This window comes from Aotus nancymaae, unplaced genomic scaffold, assembly GCF_030222135.1.
Source record: "Aotus nancymaae isolate 86718 unplaced genomic scaffold, 86718_ANA_hifiasm-v0.15.2.pri h1tg000016l, whole genome shotgun sequence".
NCBI classification, from domain to species: Eukaryota; Metazoa; Chordata; class Mammalia; order Primates; family Aotidae; genus Aotus; species Aotus nancymaae.
The window spans coordinates 36,297,041-36,314,694 of record NW_026988428.1 but is presented as its reverse complement, the minus strand read 5'-3'; the positions used below and the strand labels follow the sequence as shown (position 1 = coordinate 36,314,694).

Genomic DNA, 17,654 nt, shown 5'->3' with positions numbered 1-17,654 from the left:
TTGTCTCCGATCATCAAAATGCCTCATTCATGAGATACACACTGCTCTTTCTTCTCTAACTAGTGTCCCCACATGGATCGGGAAAGCCAAAAGTTGTCTCCTTCTTCCAAATATGCCTGTAGTGCCCAGCCCAGTTGTGCACTTTCCAACGATGTAAACAACCTCGTGCACCTACTTACCCAATACCAGCATGCACAATGTGAGTCAAGACGGACTGAACACATGCAGATGTGTTACTCAGTAACTAGATTTTATATGAACATGCGCCAAACTCAATGTATAGGGAGCCATCAGAGTCATTTCTGTAATTGAACAAACAATCAATATGTGCCTTTCAAAGCACAGAACATCCATCATTCCTGTAGGCTAATGATTGTTTCCAATTCACTCCAGACTCCTTGTAAAAATCTACTTTTTGTTTTTTGAGACAGGGTTTTGCTCTGTTGCCCAGGCTGAAGTGCAGTGGCATGATCATAGCTCACTGCAACCTCTGGTTCCTGAGCTCAAGCAATCCTTCCACATCAGCCTCCCAAGCAGCTGGGACTACAGGTGTGCACCACCATGCCCCACTAATTTTTGTACTTTTTGTAGAGAGTAGAGATGTGGTCTCACTATGTTGCCCAGGCTGCTCTCAAACTCCTAGACTCAAGTGATCTACCCACCTTGCCCTCCCAAAGTGCTGGGATTATAGGGGTGAGCCACCACTCCTGGCATATAATCTACTTTTGATGGTTGAAGTGGCAGCTACGATGCTTCCCTCCATCCCTCAAGTCTGTGAAGAAGAGGTTCTTGATGTATCCTCAACGGGAAAGTCACATGGAGTGACATCTGGGGATTTGGGATCGCACTTTTAGGCGCTGGTTGGCCTGTGCAAAACTTTATTCCAGTGACCTCTGGTCTCCACAGTGGATCTGAGGTAGAGCCCCATCCCACTGGAAAATGGAGTTGTGATTCTTCCTGCAGCTATAGAGAAAGCCACTCAGGAATCATGTTCAGATATGCAATTCTGTCAGTGTTCTGTGCAAAAAAAATACACGGACTATGTGTGTGACAATTGAGAAACAGAGCGAAGCTCCAGAGCTAAGGGCATATTGCGTATTCATAAACAACGTAACTACTAAGTAATACAATTTTGAGGGCTTCAAGGCTTTCTGAACCACTAGGTCTGCCATAGAAGCCTTCGTGCTGCTGTCTACGTTGCTTACACATGTGGCTGCAGGTGTTTCTCTTTCTGTGGGTGCTCCCTAGGCACAGGCCTGGCTTACTGGGATTCCCTCTGAACAGCATCATCCTGCATTGTGGCTTGCAGGATTAGGCACTGAGTCTAGAGCTTTTGATGATGATGATGACAATAGCCTCTCCCTCATTCTCATCTGCCAACTCCACCCTGGGAGGCAGAACGCCTGTACAAATCCTCTTTGAGGCAGAGTTTCCATGAGCTCAGGCTTCGGGAGCTCCCTCCTGCCCTCCCTCCACACTGGGAACAACTCGAGAAGTGCAGGTTAATCCCTGAGCCTGGAACAAAGGCATTCTGCATTCCAAGGCAATCAGAGACAGCTTCCACCTAAAGGGAGGCTCTCCGGCAGAGGGAAGAGGCTGGGTTCAGCAGTCCCCCTGGGGAGGAGGCTGGCTGCCATCCTGCTTACTCACACTGCATGCTTTGGTTTCTCTCACATAGTTGACTGAACCATCACCCTTTGTTCTAATCTTTTTATGAAGGTTGTGCCTTTCCCACTTGGCTCCTCTAGAAAAACACAACATCTCTGGGCACCGCCATGGGACATGAGCCATGGTCACCGGGGAGGCTTCATCTGAGAATAACATCCGGGGTAGAGGGGGTGGTCTGCTTATGAACGTGACCCTCTCAGAGGCAGAGTGGAGAGGGCTGGACTCACAGGGGAGAAAAGAAACAGGTCCCAGACTAGGGCAGCTGTCTGAAAGTGTGCCAGGAACAATAGGCACCTCCCACACCTGGACAAAGAAAGACACAGACAATCAATGGCAAATGAGCCAGGTGCAAACTTGACCCTTTAGTGGTGGAGTGGGCTGGGAAGAAGTGGAATCAGAAATAGATCTTCCAGGGGCAGCAGGATTCCTCCTCTCTAGCTCCCCCTTCACGGTCTTAGAAGCCCCTCATCGCCTCTCATGAGTCCTCCCAGCTGACCTCACTCTGTGGGGTCACTGGACTTGGTTCCCAGAGCATGCCTGGTAGGTGGGAATGGGGATGTTTTCTAAAGCACTTAGTAGAAATATTAGAGAATGTCACATAAATCTAGCAAAAGGAGATACACTTATGTCAGGAAATTGAACATGGCACTTTATATTGCTGCTGCTGTCTGATGCACATGCCAAGCCTGAGATTGAATAATATGTTGAAGTTAAACTGTCCTCTGACAAACTAAATGAATTACACTACATTTTTTTTTCAGGGATGAGTTCACCCCCACACTTAAAAAGACAGGAACTCAGTGCTGGAAAAGGAACTGATGAAGTTGCTCATTAATGGCAGTGCTGCTATGTGCGTATCCTGCCTGAGACCCAGGAGAGGATGAGCGGGGGATCCTGACTCCAGAAAAGGGAGAGCAGCCTTCTGGGCTCCTGCCAAAGACTCAGAGGTTGGATCCTCTCTCCAACCGTGTTTCCTTCTAGTCACTCAGACAACAGGCTGCCTCCCCCCGGGGCGGAGCTCTGTCTGCCCTGTGCTGCTGCTCAGCAGAGCGGCTGCAAGCTTGCAAATTGCTCTTCTGATTCTGTTGCTCTTCTGCTTTCTGCGGCTCCGTGCGGCCTCTGGGAGCAGGGCAAATTTCTATACACGGCCTCCTAGGTCCTTACTAATGTGGCCCAAGTCTGCAATGTTGGTTTCATTTCTCTTACCGTTCTCTGAACCACCCTCCTCCCTCACACACATACGCTGCTGCCCTTGTGTTCTCGTTCGAGGTGCTTCTTGTGAGCCTCCACATACAAAGTATCTTCATACTTTCCTATAACGACATTAGCTCATCTTCGGTGAGAAATTATATACCAGACACCACGCTAAGACCTTCAATTAGTTATCACACCTAAGCCTCACAACAGCACTCTGAGGCCGGTATTATGTTCACTCCCAGTTTACAGGTGTGAAAACAAGGCACAAAGGGGTTAAGAAAGTGCACAGGAATACCCAGGCGCTTGGTCATGAGACTGAGCACTCTGACTCCAGAGTGCTCTTAACCACAGGTTGGCAAATGTTTTCTTTAAGGGGACAAGCAGTGACTATTTTAGGCTTTGCAGGGCATACAGTCTCTTGCAACTACTCAACTATGTCATTGCAGTGTAAAAGCAGCCATGGACATAGGACACTGACACAGACACAGGACACTGGGTAAATGCATAGTGCTCCCACCTGACTTGCCAACCCTCTTTACCCATCCTAGCATCATTCATGCCAAGCCTGAAGCCTCTATCCCGAGACAGTAGAGTGGGTCGGAGCACATGCCAGAAGGAACACTTCTTTCCCAGAACTGGGTGGAAGCACATTCTTGGTCAACCATTGTGCAACCAGGGTGGAGGGAGAGGAGCTGCTTCCGTTGTCTTGAGAAGGTATCTTGTTCCTGCCAGACGCTGAGTTAGCACCTCCTTTAGACAGGGAACACCCTGTTCTCCTGGATGCTGTGTCCCCCCTCCAAATGTTGGAGAAATGGGACTGCTTTTAAAATAGTAACAAGAGCTTTCCTGAGGCTCCTCCTAGTGTGGGAGTTTGTCCTTCCTCCTACGGTTGCTCATTTAACCGTAGGTTCTCATAGAAAAATGTTGCCCAGGATTGCTCTCCATTCTCATACACAGCGCTTAGAGCATGGCCTGGACAAAGTGAAGCTCATTCCCCTCTAAACCAGGCACATTTGCCTTTGACAGCCTGCCCACCCTCTGAGAAGGTGTATAGGGAATCGAGATTTCAAGCACTAAGATCAGAAATTAAAATGTGGAATTGACATGTTACATCATCACACTTGTAAGGGCACATTTTTATGATTCACTGCTTCCATAGGCCCCTCGACTTTCCCTACACACCCCATTGAACTGTGTGATTCTTGATTCTTAAGAAATGTCAAAATCTGTGAGATTAAAAATCCAGTGAATTCCTTGATGATTTTTGCCCTGCTCATTTTTAGTTGTTTAAATTAAGCTCTATGTAAATGTCCCAAAACAGGAGGGGGAAGGTGTCCATGAATTTCAACTGGAAAGGCAGATTTACATGAGACTAAGCTCAATGGGAAAGCAAGCACTGGGGAGAGAGATGCAGACATGGAAAGGAACTCTTTGTAGAAGTCAGGTCTCAGGGCAGAGGCACCTGAGCAATGTCTGCTCCCATCATCTTAGGTAAACACCACATGGGTAGGTGATCACACAGCACACAGAGAAAATACTGCTCCTACGGTATACAGACTCAACTCCTCTGTCCCTCTTGTCTGACGAAGGAGGGTTAGAGCCCCAAAGTAGCCCTTGTTCCTATGTCCAGGACACCAGGGAGGACAGCCAGGAGCTCCAGAAGAACTGGTCCAGACACAGTGGGAAAAACACTCAGGCCATTGAGCAAATGCCCAGACACCCTCAGGAAGAATCCCACTCAGAGGGTGAGGCCGGTGCCAGTGGAGGAGAAAACCTGTGTGGGAAGGGGGCACACAGGGAGTGTCTGATGAAGAAGAAGGAGGGGACAATTATCAAAGATCAGCTCCTTGTCTCCTTTGTTTGAGGACATGACTAACTCATGACTTCAGTGAATGTATATCCAGGCTTATTGTGTTAGGATCAAGTCAAGGCTGGAAGGCAGGAGAATTCCTCTATGACTAAAGGAAGCCAAAAAGCAATCTTCATATTTCATACCTTTCTAGAAACTGGGTGTGATCTCACTGTTGGTAAAGCCCAGCCCTTCCCAACCTGCAAGCTCACCTTCCAGGACTGGGACCAGCCCATGCTCTCTGTATATAAGCTGTTGCCGGGAGCCTGATTCCTCGTCCTGCTTCTCTTCCCTCTCGCCTCCAGCCTCTCACGCACTCTTCAGCCCTCTCGTCTCCTGGAACCATGTCCAGCACATCCACCACCATCAGGAGCCACAGCAGCAGCCGCCGGGGCTTCAGTGCCGGCTCAGCCAGGCTCCCTGGGGTCAGCCGCTCTGGCTTCAGCAGCGTCTCCGTGTCCCGCTCCAGGGGCAGTGGTGGCCTGGGTGGCGCGTGTGGAGGAGCGGGCTTTGGCAGCCGCAGTCTCTATAACCTTGGGGGCTCCAAGAGGATCTCCATTGGAGGGGGCAGCTGTGCCATCAGTGGCGGCTATGGCAGCAGAGCTGGAGGCAGCTATGGCTTCGGTGGTGCCGGGAGTGGATTTGGTTTTGGTGGTGGAGCTGGCATTGGCTTTGGCCTGGGTGGTGGAGCCGGCCTTGCTGGTGGCTTTGGGGGCCCCGGCTTCCCCGTGTGCCCCCCTGGAGGCATCCAAGAGGTCACCGTCAACCAGAGTCTCCTGACTCCTCTCAACCTACAAATCGACCCCACCATCCAGCGGGTGCGGACGGAGGAGCGAGAGCAGATCAAGACCCTCAACAACAAGTTCGCCTCCTTCATCGACAAGGTGAGCCAGGGCCATGCTCTCCATGGGCATCTCAGGGTCCCCTGACCAGAGGAAAGAAGGGGACTCAGCCCAGCTCTGCAGAGGGTGCAGGTGGCTCCTGAAGGCTGCAGAGATGGGCATTGCTCCCCCATGAGATCTCCGGAATGGTCCTCAGTCCTGCCTAGGGAAAGTCGTAACTTTTCATGACCCTGAAGCACAGTTGAGGCCATCAGAGGGAAGAGGTTAACTCTTCCCTCTGAAGTGTCTGAGAGATTACAGAGAAAATGCCAGGAGTATATGGGCTGGTAAATTACACTCTGGGTCTGGGTAAGATGGAAAAAAATTTAGAAAAAAAAGGAAACGATTATCTGGCTGGATTAAGAAAAAAAAAAAGGACACAGAAACAAGTATAAAACATGGAGAAATGCTAATTTTAAAAATTGGAAACAAAAGAAAGGATATTTTGCTAGGTTACGGAAAAAGAGACTTAAAATATTTATATGATATGTGGAAATGTTAATTAATCCTCAAAACAAAGAATGACCATAACTTCAGGATGTTTTAGAGGAGACACTTGCACAAACGGGAAACAAGACTGGAATCTAGTCATTGGGCAACATTTAACATCTCTTCTGAGGTCCTATCAATAATAAAAACTGTTCACAAAATACCAGATGAATGCTATTTTATAACGATGCTTGTGATTGTAGTTGAAAAAAGAGGGAAAAGACATGTTGAAACTCACTAATATGTTCAATAACTTAGAGAGGGAGAATACTTCAATGGTCTGTGGGACAATTTCCCTAGTGAGATTGGTGGGGTGCAAAGGAAAAGGGGTTGGGGGAGCAGAGCTCAGCCTGAGCCTCCCTACATGACACTGTAGTAGCCCAGCACCATGGGAACCTCTCAGACCTGCCAGGAAACCTGGTACCAGACACCTCTTTCTTCCTTCCTTTGCCTGGAAAATGACCAGCTTGCCTCCCCTCCAGGTGCGGTTCCTGGAGCAGCAGAACAAGGTTCTGGACACCAAGTGGACCCTGCTGCAGGAGCAGGGCACCAAGACCGTGAGGCAGAGCCTGGAGCCGTTGTTCGAACAGTACATCAACAACCTCAGGAGGCAGCTGGACAGCATCGTCGGGGAACGCGGCCGCCTGGACTCGGAGCTCAGAGGCATGCAGGACCTGGTGGAGGACTTCAAGAACAAGTGAGTTAAACAGGAGAAATGGACTCAGTTTCCTGCAACACACACTTCAAGACTATTGGGTGACTAGGTCCAGAAGGGGATAGGATTTGTAACAACCCACATCCATGGAAATGGAAAGTACAAATTATTCCCTAGGAGCAAACCTGCAAGATGATTATGAGAGGATGAGAAGATTAAAGAAGTAACAAATTTAGTAGCAGCAAAAAATCATCTCTTAGGCTCTCTGTGGCAAGAAAGCTCAATTAGAATACATTTCATTCGGGAAAAGTGTTGGATCCCAGGCTGCTTTTCTGTTTGATCTTACCCACTGGCTCAAATGTGTCCTGTGCCTTTCTTCCTGTAGATATGAGGATGAAATCAACAAGCGCACAGCAGCAGAGAATGAATTTGTGACTCTGAAGAAGGTGAGCAGATGAAGCCCGGGGTTCAAACAGGTTTAGAAGGGGAGAAGTGGCTCCGTGTCCCTGCTCACCTGGGAGAGGAGAATTGGTAGGGAGACTAGAAGACGGGTAGATTGGAAAGGTGCGCTCAGGTAACTCCAGGTTGTTGGCTCTTTCCCCAGGACGTGGATGCTGCCTACATGAACAAGGTTGAACTGCAAGCCAAGGCAGACACCCTCACAGACGAGATCAACTTCCTGAGAGCCTTGTATGAGGCAGTAAGCATCTCCACCGTCCTTCTCTTTACTCTGATGGGGTCTGCAAAGGGGAGAAGATGTCTAGGGCTGGGTATCTCTGTGAGCGTCAGAAGTGAATTTGATCTTCTGGCCTTCTGTTCCGCAGGAGCTGTCCCAGATGCAGACCCATGTCTCAGACACGTCCGTGGTGCTTTCCATGGACAACAACCGCAACCTGGACCTGGACAGCATCATCGCCGAGGTCAAGGCCCAATACGAGGAGATCGCTCAGAGGAGCCGGGCTGAGGCTGAGTCCTGGTACCAGACCAAGGTGAGCAGGGAGTGGGCAGTCGCTGAGGAGTCCCTGTGTCCCACCCTGAATGCCAGAGGACTGCAGACTCCACGGGGAACATCCCCTGACAGGAATCTGGGGTTCTCTCACAGGACGTGCACCCTGACTTATTAGAGTAGATACTTATGGAGCTCATGCCCAAGTCAAGGACGAAAAAGAACTCAATGCAGGGGGAAAGCTGCCATAGACAAGGGCCTAGTCCTCTCTGCCTTTAGCTTCCCCTGATTGCTGACTTTTAGAAAATGGTACAGAACATTTCTACTCCCTCCCTAAGGAAACTAGGCAGGCAGTGGTGCCATAATGAGGATGGTCTGTGACTCCAGGGTTTAGTATCCAGCAACCACCTAACATCAACTTTTCCTCAAGTTTCTTGAGGAGAAGCCATTAGGTCAACTTTGTGACATGCATGACACACTAGTGAAAGTCATCACTCCCTGTAAGAGCCCGTAGACACTGACTCTCTCTCCACCTCTGCACTGCAGTACGAGGAGCTGCAGGTGACAGCGGGCAGACATGGGGACGACCTGCGCAACACCAAGCAGGAGATTTCTGAGATCAACCGCATGATCCAGAGGCTGAGATCCGAGATCGACCACGTCAAGAAGCAGGTACGGTGAGGAGCAGTGGAGGAGAGAAGCATTTTCTTTTCAGGTCATCAGGCAGTCATCAACAATTATATTTGGGAAAATCCCCTGGAACTCACCAAAACCAGGGAGAGGAGGCTATGCAGTTCCTAGTCCTAGTCAGTACCCCCTGGCTAGAAGACATGGATCCTACCTAGGGCATTACACAAACATGTGAGATAACCAATCGTGATGCTCAGAGCTGCAAAAACATGGCCTAGAGCAGGGGTGTCCAGGCTTTTGGCTTTCCTGGGCCACAGCAGAACAAGAAGTGTCTTGAGCCACACATAAAATACACTAACACAAACAATTGCAGATGAGCTAAGAAAACAAAACAAAATCCTCTCATAATGTATTAAGAAATTTTAAGAATTTGCGTTGGGCTGCATTTAAAGCCATCCTTGGCTGCATGCGGCCCGTTGGTTGCAGGTTGGACAAGCTTGGTCTAGAGGAATTGGATGTGTTTCCATAGGAAGACTGACTTGGGAACTGCAAAGGAACAAATTGAAAAGGAAAAGGGCAGACAAGAAAGCAGAAGGAACATTGTTTCAAATCTGCACAAGGCTCACGGTGAAAGAGAGCATAGAGGAAGGACAGAGGACAAAGAAAATTGTTGCCCAAGTAGATGAGAGTTTCTGAGGGGAGGAAGCCAAGGTCTCAGCAGTTTCATGTGGCAACTCATCGCCTCACTTCAGGATGGACTTAATTTTGTGTATGTTAGTGTGGCATCTATACAAGGTAATCATAAACGGTCTTGGTTTAACTATGGCAACCACAATCCAAACAAACTAGCAGGTCCGTTTCTTCCAGTGTCTGTGTCCACCACAGTGTCTCCTATTAGTAAATATCCACATTCTCCAGCACAGTGATTCACAAAAAAGGTTTTGAGTTTTTGTCAAATGAACCAGACTAGCCAAAACCTGCAAAATGAAAAGACAATAGACAGGAAGAGTCAGAGCTCATTCACCATCAATTCTGGGTTCCTGGCCCTTTCTTCACCAGAAAAGAACCTGGCAGGGTTAGTCTCCTCTGGAAGACCAGATGACAACTTCTTTCTATTCCTTTCCCCTCCTAGTGCGCCAACCTGCAGGCCGCCATTGCTGATGCTGAGCAGCGTGGAGAGATGGCACTCAAGGATGCCAAGAACAAGCTGGAGGGGCTGGAGGATGCCCTGCAGAAGGCCAAGCAGGATATGGCCCGGCTGCTGAAGGAGTACCAGGAGCTGATGAACGTCAAGCTGGCCCTGGACGTGGAGATCGCCACCTACCGCAAGCTGCTGGAGGGCGAGGAGTGCAGGTGGGTAACTGACACGACCTCCTCCAACAGCTGAGTCCATCTTCAAGGTGCCTGGCACTGAGTACAACTTTAGGGCGCGCTACCCATGGCCATAATCGCTCTTCTTGGGAGAAAACTAAAAGAGCAGTTTCCCATGGACTCTTCTGCCCGCTGAGGCTTCCCGCACTGGTCCAGGAAAGGGCTCTCTGAGGTCTCACCCTCCTTGTGTTCCTCCCCGCAGGCTGAATGGCGAAGGCGTTGGACAAGTCAACATCTGTAAGTACCTTTGCTTGCCCTCCTCCCGTGCCCTTGCACTCCTCTCACTGGGCTCAGGCTGGCAGGATGAGCTCACTGTGGCTTCTTGTGTCCTTGTCCCCTCCCCTCCACAGCCGTGACCCAGTCCACTGTCTCCAGCGGCTATGGCGGCTCCAGCGGCGTCGGCGGTGGCTTAGGCCTGGGCGGAGGCAGCGGCTACTCCTATGGCAGTGGTCTTGGCGTTGGAGGCGGCTTCAGTTCCGGCAGCGGCAGAGTCATTGGGGGTGGCCTGAGCTCCGTTGGAGGCGGCAGTTCCACCATCAAGTACACCACCAGCTCGTCCTCCAGCAGGAAGAGCTACAAGCACTGAAGTGCTGCCGCCAGCTCTCGGTCCCACAGTCCTCAGGCCCCTCTCTGGCTGCAGAGCCCTCTCCTCATGTTGCTTGTCCTCTCCTGGCCTCCAGTCTCCCCTGCTCTCCCAGGTAGAGCTGCGGATGGATGCTTAGTGCCCTTATTTCTCCTCTCTGTCTATTCCTGCCCCATCTGAGCATCCATTGCTCACCATCAGAAGGTCAACTTCTGATTTTACATCATGATGTAATCACCACTGGAGCTTCACTTTGTTACTAAATTATTAACTTCTTGTTTCCAGAGTTCTATCTCTGAGGTTGAGCATTATAAGAAAATTATCTCTGCTCATTTTCATTGCAGAAGACTGCCTCGAGCTTATTTCAGAACAACTTCCACTTCGTTTTCACTGGCTCCAAAACTCTGTGCCTTACAAGTGTTGTGAACTCCCTCTGTACTATCCGTGAAAGCACAAGTGACTAGTCTGATGATGTACAGAGCCTGTCTCTCTATGATGATTTCTATGGCCTTTGCTCTTTGCAATTGCTAAATAAAGCAGATTTATAATATAATGTATTCTTTTACTTTGCCTTGCTTTGGGGCCAAAGTTTTAGGCTTAAACATTTTAATCTTATAAATGAATTTTTAATTTTAAAAGATAATCCATTCTTTATATACATAACTCCCTTCCTTTAAAGAGGTTGATCAAACTTCAGTTTGGTATCGTAACATTCAGGGTGTGTTTCTAGATCAAATTCCATTTAAAAGTTTGACAAATGGAGTGGGAGGCATCTGGGCCACCAGCATTGTCCACTCTTTTTTAACTGTCCATACCAGGAACTAGCATCCCATTCCCTCTGCCTCAGTCTCCTGGACCACTTTTCCCCTTACGCCAGGACTCAGCTTAATTATCCAGTTAAGAAACATATTGTTGGCCAACTAGAGCAAGTTATTTGACAAGAGAATCAAATAAGTGATTAATCATTATAATTGCCCTTATGAGCAAGAAACTTGCCCGACAACATGTATCAAGCACAATTAAAATGTACATACACTGAACTATAATTATACTTCTAGAAATGTATCCTGAGGAAACAGAACAAATACAGAAAGGTATATGCTCATGGATGTGCCTCACAGGAATCTTCACAACAGGGAAAAGTTAGAGACATTCAAGCTGGTCAAATTAAGAGTCCAAAGACTCAGACCAAAACACAGATGCTTATTCCCTGAAGAGTGAAGACAGTAGAAGAAAATTTCCTCCTTCTCCTATCCTAAGGCTCTGATAGAGATCCAAAGAAACCAAATCCATGTTTCTCAGAAGAGATGGTCCTATTCCTCTTTCTGGTGTGATCTGTCCTGGTTTAACTTTTATGGATGGGGAAGGGAAAACTCAGAATAAAGTTCAAGGTTGGTCTATTGACTTGTCCTGTGTCCCAGGGCCACTTCAGTCCTTGTGGCCTCCATGAGTGACAATTATCTTCCTAACTCTTAAGATTCTCATATCACTGAAGAAATTTTCTTGGATTATACTGGTGTTTCTGGATCCTGCTGTATTGGTATCTAACTGTGTTCATCTCCAAAAGTTCCCCCAGCAATATGGGAAACTTCTCACAATGGCACTTCCTCACATTCTGCCCAGAACTTTCCTGACAGCAGAAAGATGAAGACTGACTTCCGAAATCTAAGCACTGTTACCACATGTATATGTACCCTTGAGAAATAACAGAAAAGAAAATAATTGACAAGAAAAATTATCCAAACTATAACAATACACCAAAAAGATTAAAAATTACCCATCTGGGTTTAAATAAAATTAAAATCTTATGGTGCATGAGCATTAAAAATATAATAAAGAAACACTACAAACAACTCTATCAGAAATTTAATAGCTTAGTTTGAGAAGAATTCTTACTAATTCTTCTTTAAATGTTCAATAGGATTCAGTGGTAAGGCCATTTTTCTTTTCTTTGTTTAGGAACACTTTTTATTACTGATTCAACCTCATTACTTGTTATTGATCTATTCAGGTTTTCTAATTCGTCTTGGTTCAATCTTGGTAGGTATTTGTGTCCAGGAATTTATTCATTTCCTCTAGGTTTTCAAATTTATTGGCATATAGTTGGTCATAAGTAGTCTTTAGTGATCTTTTGTATTTCTGTGTTATCCATTATGATGTCTCCTTTTTCACTTCTGATTTTATTTATTTGCATCTTCTCTCTCTTTTTCTTAGTCTAGCTAATGGTTTGTCATTTTGTTTGTCAGCTTTCTGTTTCATTGATCTTTTATATTTTTAGTCTCAATTTTGTTTATTTCTGCTCTGATCTTTATTATTTATTTCCTTCTACCAATTTGGGTTTGGTTTGTTCTTGTTTTTCTAGTTCCTCAAGGTGCAACATTAGGTTGTTTATTGGAAACATTTCTAGTTTTTTGATGTAGGCACTTATTACTATAAACTTGTCTCTATATTAACTCTTATCAAACTATTCCAAAAACAATTGAAGCAGAGGAAATTCTTCCTAACTCATTCTACAAGGCCAATATAATCCTAATATCAAAACCAGACAAGGACACAGCATGGAAAAGAAAACTAAAGGCCAATATCCCTGATGAACACACCAACAAAAATGCTCAACAAAATACTAGCAAACCAAATACAACAACACATCAAAAAGACAATATACCATAATTAAGTGGGATTTATCCCAGAATGCAAGGATGGCTCAACATATGCAAATCAATAAATATCATAAATATCAGTAGAATGGAGGACAGAAACCATATGATGATCTCAACAGATGCAGAAAAACTTTTAATAACATTTGATTCCTTTTATGATAAAAACTCTTAATAAATTAGGTATAGAAGGAAAGAACTTCAATATAATAAAGTCTATATAGAACAAACCCATAGCTAACATCTTACTAAACAAGGAAAAGCTGAAAGTTTTTCATCTAAGAACTGAAACAAGACAAAGATGTCCTGTCACCACTTTCATTCAACATAGTATTGGAAATCCTAGCCAGAGCAATTAGGCAAGAAAAGGAAATAAAGGGCATCTAAACTGGAAAGAGGAAGTCAAATTGTCCCTGTTTGCAGACAACAAGATATTCTTTATAGAAAAACCTAAAGGATCTACAAAAATGCTTAAAATTGACAAACAAATTCAGTAAAGTTTCAGGATTCAAAATTAGTAAGCAAAACCAGTAGCATTTCTATACCCAAAAAACAAACTAGCTTTAAAAAAAAATCAAGAAGGCAATCTCATTTACAATAACTATAAAAATGAAATAAAATTCCCAGGAATAAATTTAACCAAGGAAGTGAGAATCTTCTGCAAGTAAAACCACAAAACTGATGAAATAAACTGAATAACATACAAACAAATGGAAAGACATCCCATGCTTATGGATTGGAAAAATTAATATTGTTAAAATGACAATACTACCCAAAGCAATACAGATTAATGCAATCCCTATCAAAATACCAATGATGTTCTTTACAGAAGTAGAAAAAAAAATTCTGAAATTTGTATGGAACCACAAAAGACCACCACCCCATGCCCAAGAGTCAAAGCAATTGTGATCAGAAAGAACAATGCTGGAGTTATTATACTAGCAGATATCAAAATATATCACAAAGCTGTAGTAACAAAAATCATGATACTGGCATAAAACAGGCACAGAGACAAATGCAACAGAATAGAGAACCCAGGAATTAATCTACATATCTATAGCCAACTGATTTTTGACTAAGTTTTCAACATCATTCTTTGGGGAAAAAAACAGTCTTTTCAATAAATGATGCTGGGAAAATGGAATATCCATATGCAAAAGAATGAAACTAGAGTCCTACTTCTCATTTTATATAAAAATTAATTCAAAATGAATCAAAGACCTAAATGTAAGGCCCCAAATGATAAAACTACTAGAAGAAAACATAAGGGAAACCCTTCAGAACATTAGTCTGGGAAAAAACTTTATAAATAAGACCTCAAAAGCACAGGCAGTGAAAGCAAAAATAAACAAATGGGATTGTATTAAACCAAAAAACTTCTGTACTACAAAGGAAACAATCAACAGAGTGAAAAGACAACCTGCAGGATGGGACTAAAATATTTGCTGAGTCTTCATTCAGTAATATTCAGAACATATAAGGAACTCCAACAGTTCAACAGCAAAACAGAAGATAATTCAATTAAAAAATGGGCAAATGATCTGACCAAACATTTTTCAAAAGAAGATGTAGAAATGATGAACAAATATATGAAAAAATGCTCAACATCACTAATCACCAGGGAAATGCAAATCAAAACCACAATGAGCTATCATCTCATCTCAGTTAGGATGGCCATTATTAAAATGACAAAAAAATAACAAAAGCTGACAAGGATGCAGAGAAAAGAAAACTCTTATACATTGCTTTTGAGAACGTAAACTACCACAGCAACCATGGAGAATAGTATGAAGTTTCCCCAAAAGACTACAAATAGAACTACCATATGATCCAGCAATATCACTACTGAGAATTTATCCAAGGAAAGGAAATCATAATATCAAAGAGATATCTGAACTTCATGTTTATTGCAGCACTCTTCACAATAGCCAAGATATGGAATCAACCTAGGTGTCCAACAACAGATAAATGGATAAAAAAATATAGTATATAGATACTATGGAATACTATCCAGCCACAATAAAGAGTGAAATCTTGTCATTCATGGCAACATGGACGGAATTGGAAGACATTATCTTACGTGAAATAAGCCAAGAACAGAAAGTTAAACACTACACATTCTCACTCATATGTGGAAGTTTAAAAAAGCTGATCTTAGAGAAATGAAAAGTAGGACAGAAGATACTAGAGAATAGGAAGGGTAGGGCGAAGGGTGGGATAGACACTAGATTTGTTAAAAAATATAAAATTACAGCTAACTAGGAGAAATAAGTTCTAGTGTTCCATACCACCGTAGGTTGACTGTAGTTAACAATGTATGTAGTTTCAAACAGCTGGAAGGAGAATATTGAAAGTTCTCAACATGAAGAAATGCTAAATGTTTGAAATGATAGATATGCTAATTAGCCTGATCTGATCATTATACATTATATGCATAGAAACATCACTATGTACCTCATGAAGATGTACAATTATTATTCATCTATTAAAAATAAAATTTTAAAGGACTTTTATATTAAAAACAATTTGAAAACTTAGATTAAATGGGTTAAATATTGAAGACAGAAAATATCAAATATATCATAAGGATAAACTGACAATCAGAATATCCATATACCTATTAGATAAATTGAATCAATAATATATAACCTTTCAAGAAAGAATGCATTGGGATATATATTTTCATTGGTTTACTCTAGGAACATTTAAAAAATGAAATAACAACAATACTCTATAATCTCTTTCAGAAAATAGAAGCAAGACAGCACTTTCTAATTCATTATATGGAGGCCAGTATAACACATTAAAACTGGATAAAGACATTTCAAGAAAGAAAAACTACAGATCAATACCTATTATAAACATAGACACAAAAATGTTCAAGAAAATATTACCAAATTGAATTTAACCAAGTATGTAAAGAATTATATACTACAAACAAGTGGGATTTATTTCAGATATGCAAGCCTTGTTCAACATTGAAAATCAATCAATACAATCCACTACATCAAAGGAATAAAGAAGGAACATCAAGTGATTATAACAGTGATGCAAAAAAGGTATATAACATAACCTATCACCCATTTGAGTTAAAAAAAATTAACTCTCAGAAAATAAAGAATAGGGACAACTTCCTAAACTTGATAAAGAATGTCTAGAAAAATTCCACAGCTAATACATCACACTTAATGGTGAGAGACTGGACCCTTTTCCTCTAGACTGAGAACAAGGCAAGCACATCCTCTCCCACTGTTATTCTTAATGTACTGGAAGTCTAACTAGAGCAACAAGATGTGAAAAAGAAATAAAAGTTAGACAGAAATGAAAAAATAAAACTGTCTTTATTCTCATATGACATTATATGAAGAAAATTCTAAAGAATATACTAAAACCCACCAGGAAATAATAAGTAAAGATGGCAAAACTGCAAAATAAAAGGTTACGATAAAAAGTAAGTATGTTCTTTGTGTTTTTGTTTGTTTTTGTTTTGAGACGGGTTTTGTTCTGTTATCCAGGTTGGGGTGCAGTGGAATGATCATGGCTCACTGTAGCCTTGACTTCCCTGGTTCAAATGATCCTCTCACCTCAGCCACAAAAGTAGCTAGGACTACAGGTGCATGCCACCATGCCTGGATAATTTTTTGTTTTTGTTGTATAGATGGAGTTTCATCATATTGCCCAGGCTGGTTTTGAACTCTGGGGCTCAAGCAATATCTACCTGCCTTGGCCTCCCAAAGTGTTGGGATTACAGGTGTGAACCACAACACCTGGCCAAAAAGTAAGTACATTTTTATATACCAGCAATAAAGAACTGAATTTGAAATTAAAGATCAATATTTTTCAAAATAGCACAATTAGAATAAGTACTTAGGCATAAATCCAACAAAATATATAGAAAAGAAGCTATAGGTAGCAACTACTAAATAATGATTAAAGAAATCTAAGAGGTAAATAAATGAAGGGATATTACAGATTCAATATTATTAATTTAATTAACTCAATATTATTAAGCTGTCAATGCTTTCTAACTTGATGTATAGATTCAACATAATTTCAGTAAAAATCCCAGCAGGCTAGTTTCAACAAACTGGATAAAGATTGTATGTAAAAACAATATCCATCTTTACAAGGTGAATAAGTGAAACAACTGCAGTGATGAAATCATGATATAGATTTGCCAAAACCCACAAAATATTTTTATTTAAAATTAATATTATTTTAATTGAAAAAATTGACTATAAATTTATAAAGTTCAATATGATACACACACACACACACACACACACACACACACACACACAATGTGGAATGAGTAAACCAAGCAAATTAACATAGCCATCACCTCACATTATTTTTTGTATGATGGAACATTTGAAATGTATGGCCCTAGTTATTCTGAGATGTGCAGTATGTTATTGCTATGTCACCCTGCTGTGCAACAGATCTCAAGACTTATTCCTCCTGTCTAACTAAAACTTTGGACCCTTTGACAAAGCTTGTACCCTTTGTAACCTTTGACCCACTCTCTAATAATCATCATTCTACTCTCTATTTCCATGAAATTTGACTTAAGATTTCACATGTAAGTGCAATCATGTGGTATTCCTATACCTGCCTTATTTCACTTAGCATGATAGCCTCCATTATGTTTCTTGTATTAGTCTGTTCTCATGCTGCTTTGAAGAAATATCAAAGACTGGGTAATTCATAAAGAAAAGGGGCTTAATT

The 17,654-nt window shown here is 43.0% G+C and overlaps 1 protein-coding gene across 1 annotated transcript; it reads left to right on the top strand.

The window, feature by feature from the left end:
* Positions 1–4,990: 4,990 nt before the first annotated feature.
* On the top strand, positions 4,991–10,822 carry LOC105715832 (keratin, type II cytoskeletal 6A). The gene is made up of 9 exons (XM_021666059.2): positions 4,991–5,598; positions 6,567–6,781; positions 7,125–7,185; positions 7,344–7,439; positions 7,564–7,728; positions 8,232–8,357; positions 9,448–9,668; positions 9,889–9,923; positions 10,037–10,822. The coding sequence occupies exons 1-9, from the start codon at positions 5,059–5,061 to the stop codon at positions 10,270–10,272; spliced, it is 1,695 nt and encodes a 564-aa protein (XP_021521734.1). The 5' UTR covers positions 4,991–5,058; the 3' UTR covers positions 10,273–10,822.
* Positions 10,823–17,654: the final 6,832 nt, after the last annotated feature.

Excerpts from the sequence above, each read along its gene's own strand:
- LOC105715832 (XM_021666059.2), top strand. The coding sequence starts at position 5,059 with ATGTCCAGCACATCCACCACCATCAGGAGCCACAGCAGCAGCCGCCGG. Across the intron at positions 5,599-6,566 it reads TCGCCTCCTTCATCGACAAG|GTGCGGTTCCTGGAGCAGCA; the intron begins GTGAGCCAGGGC and ends CCTCCCCTCCAG. Across the intron at positions 7,186-7,343 it reads AATTTGTGACTCTGAAGAAG|GACGTGGATGCTGCCTACAT; the intron begins GTGAGCAGATGA and ends CTCTTTCCCCAG.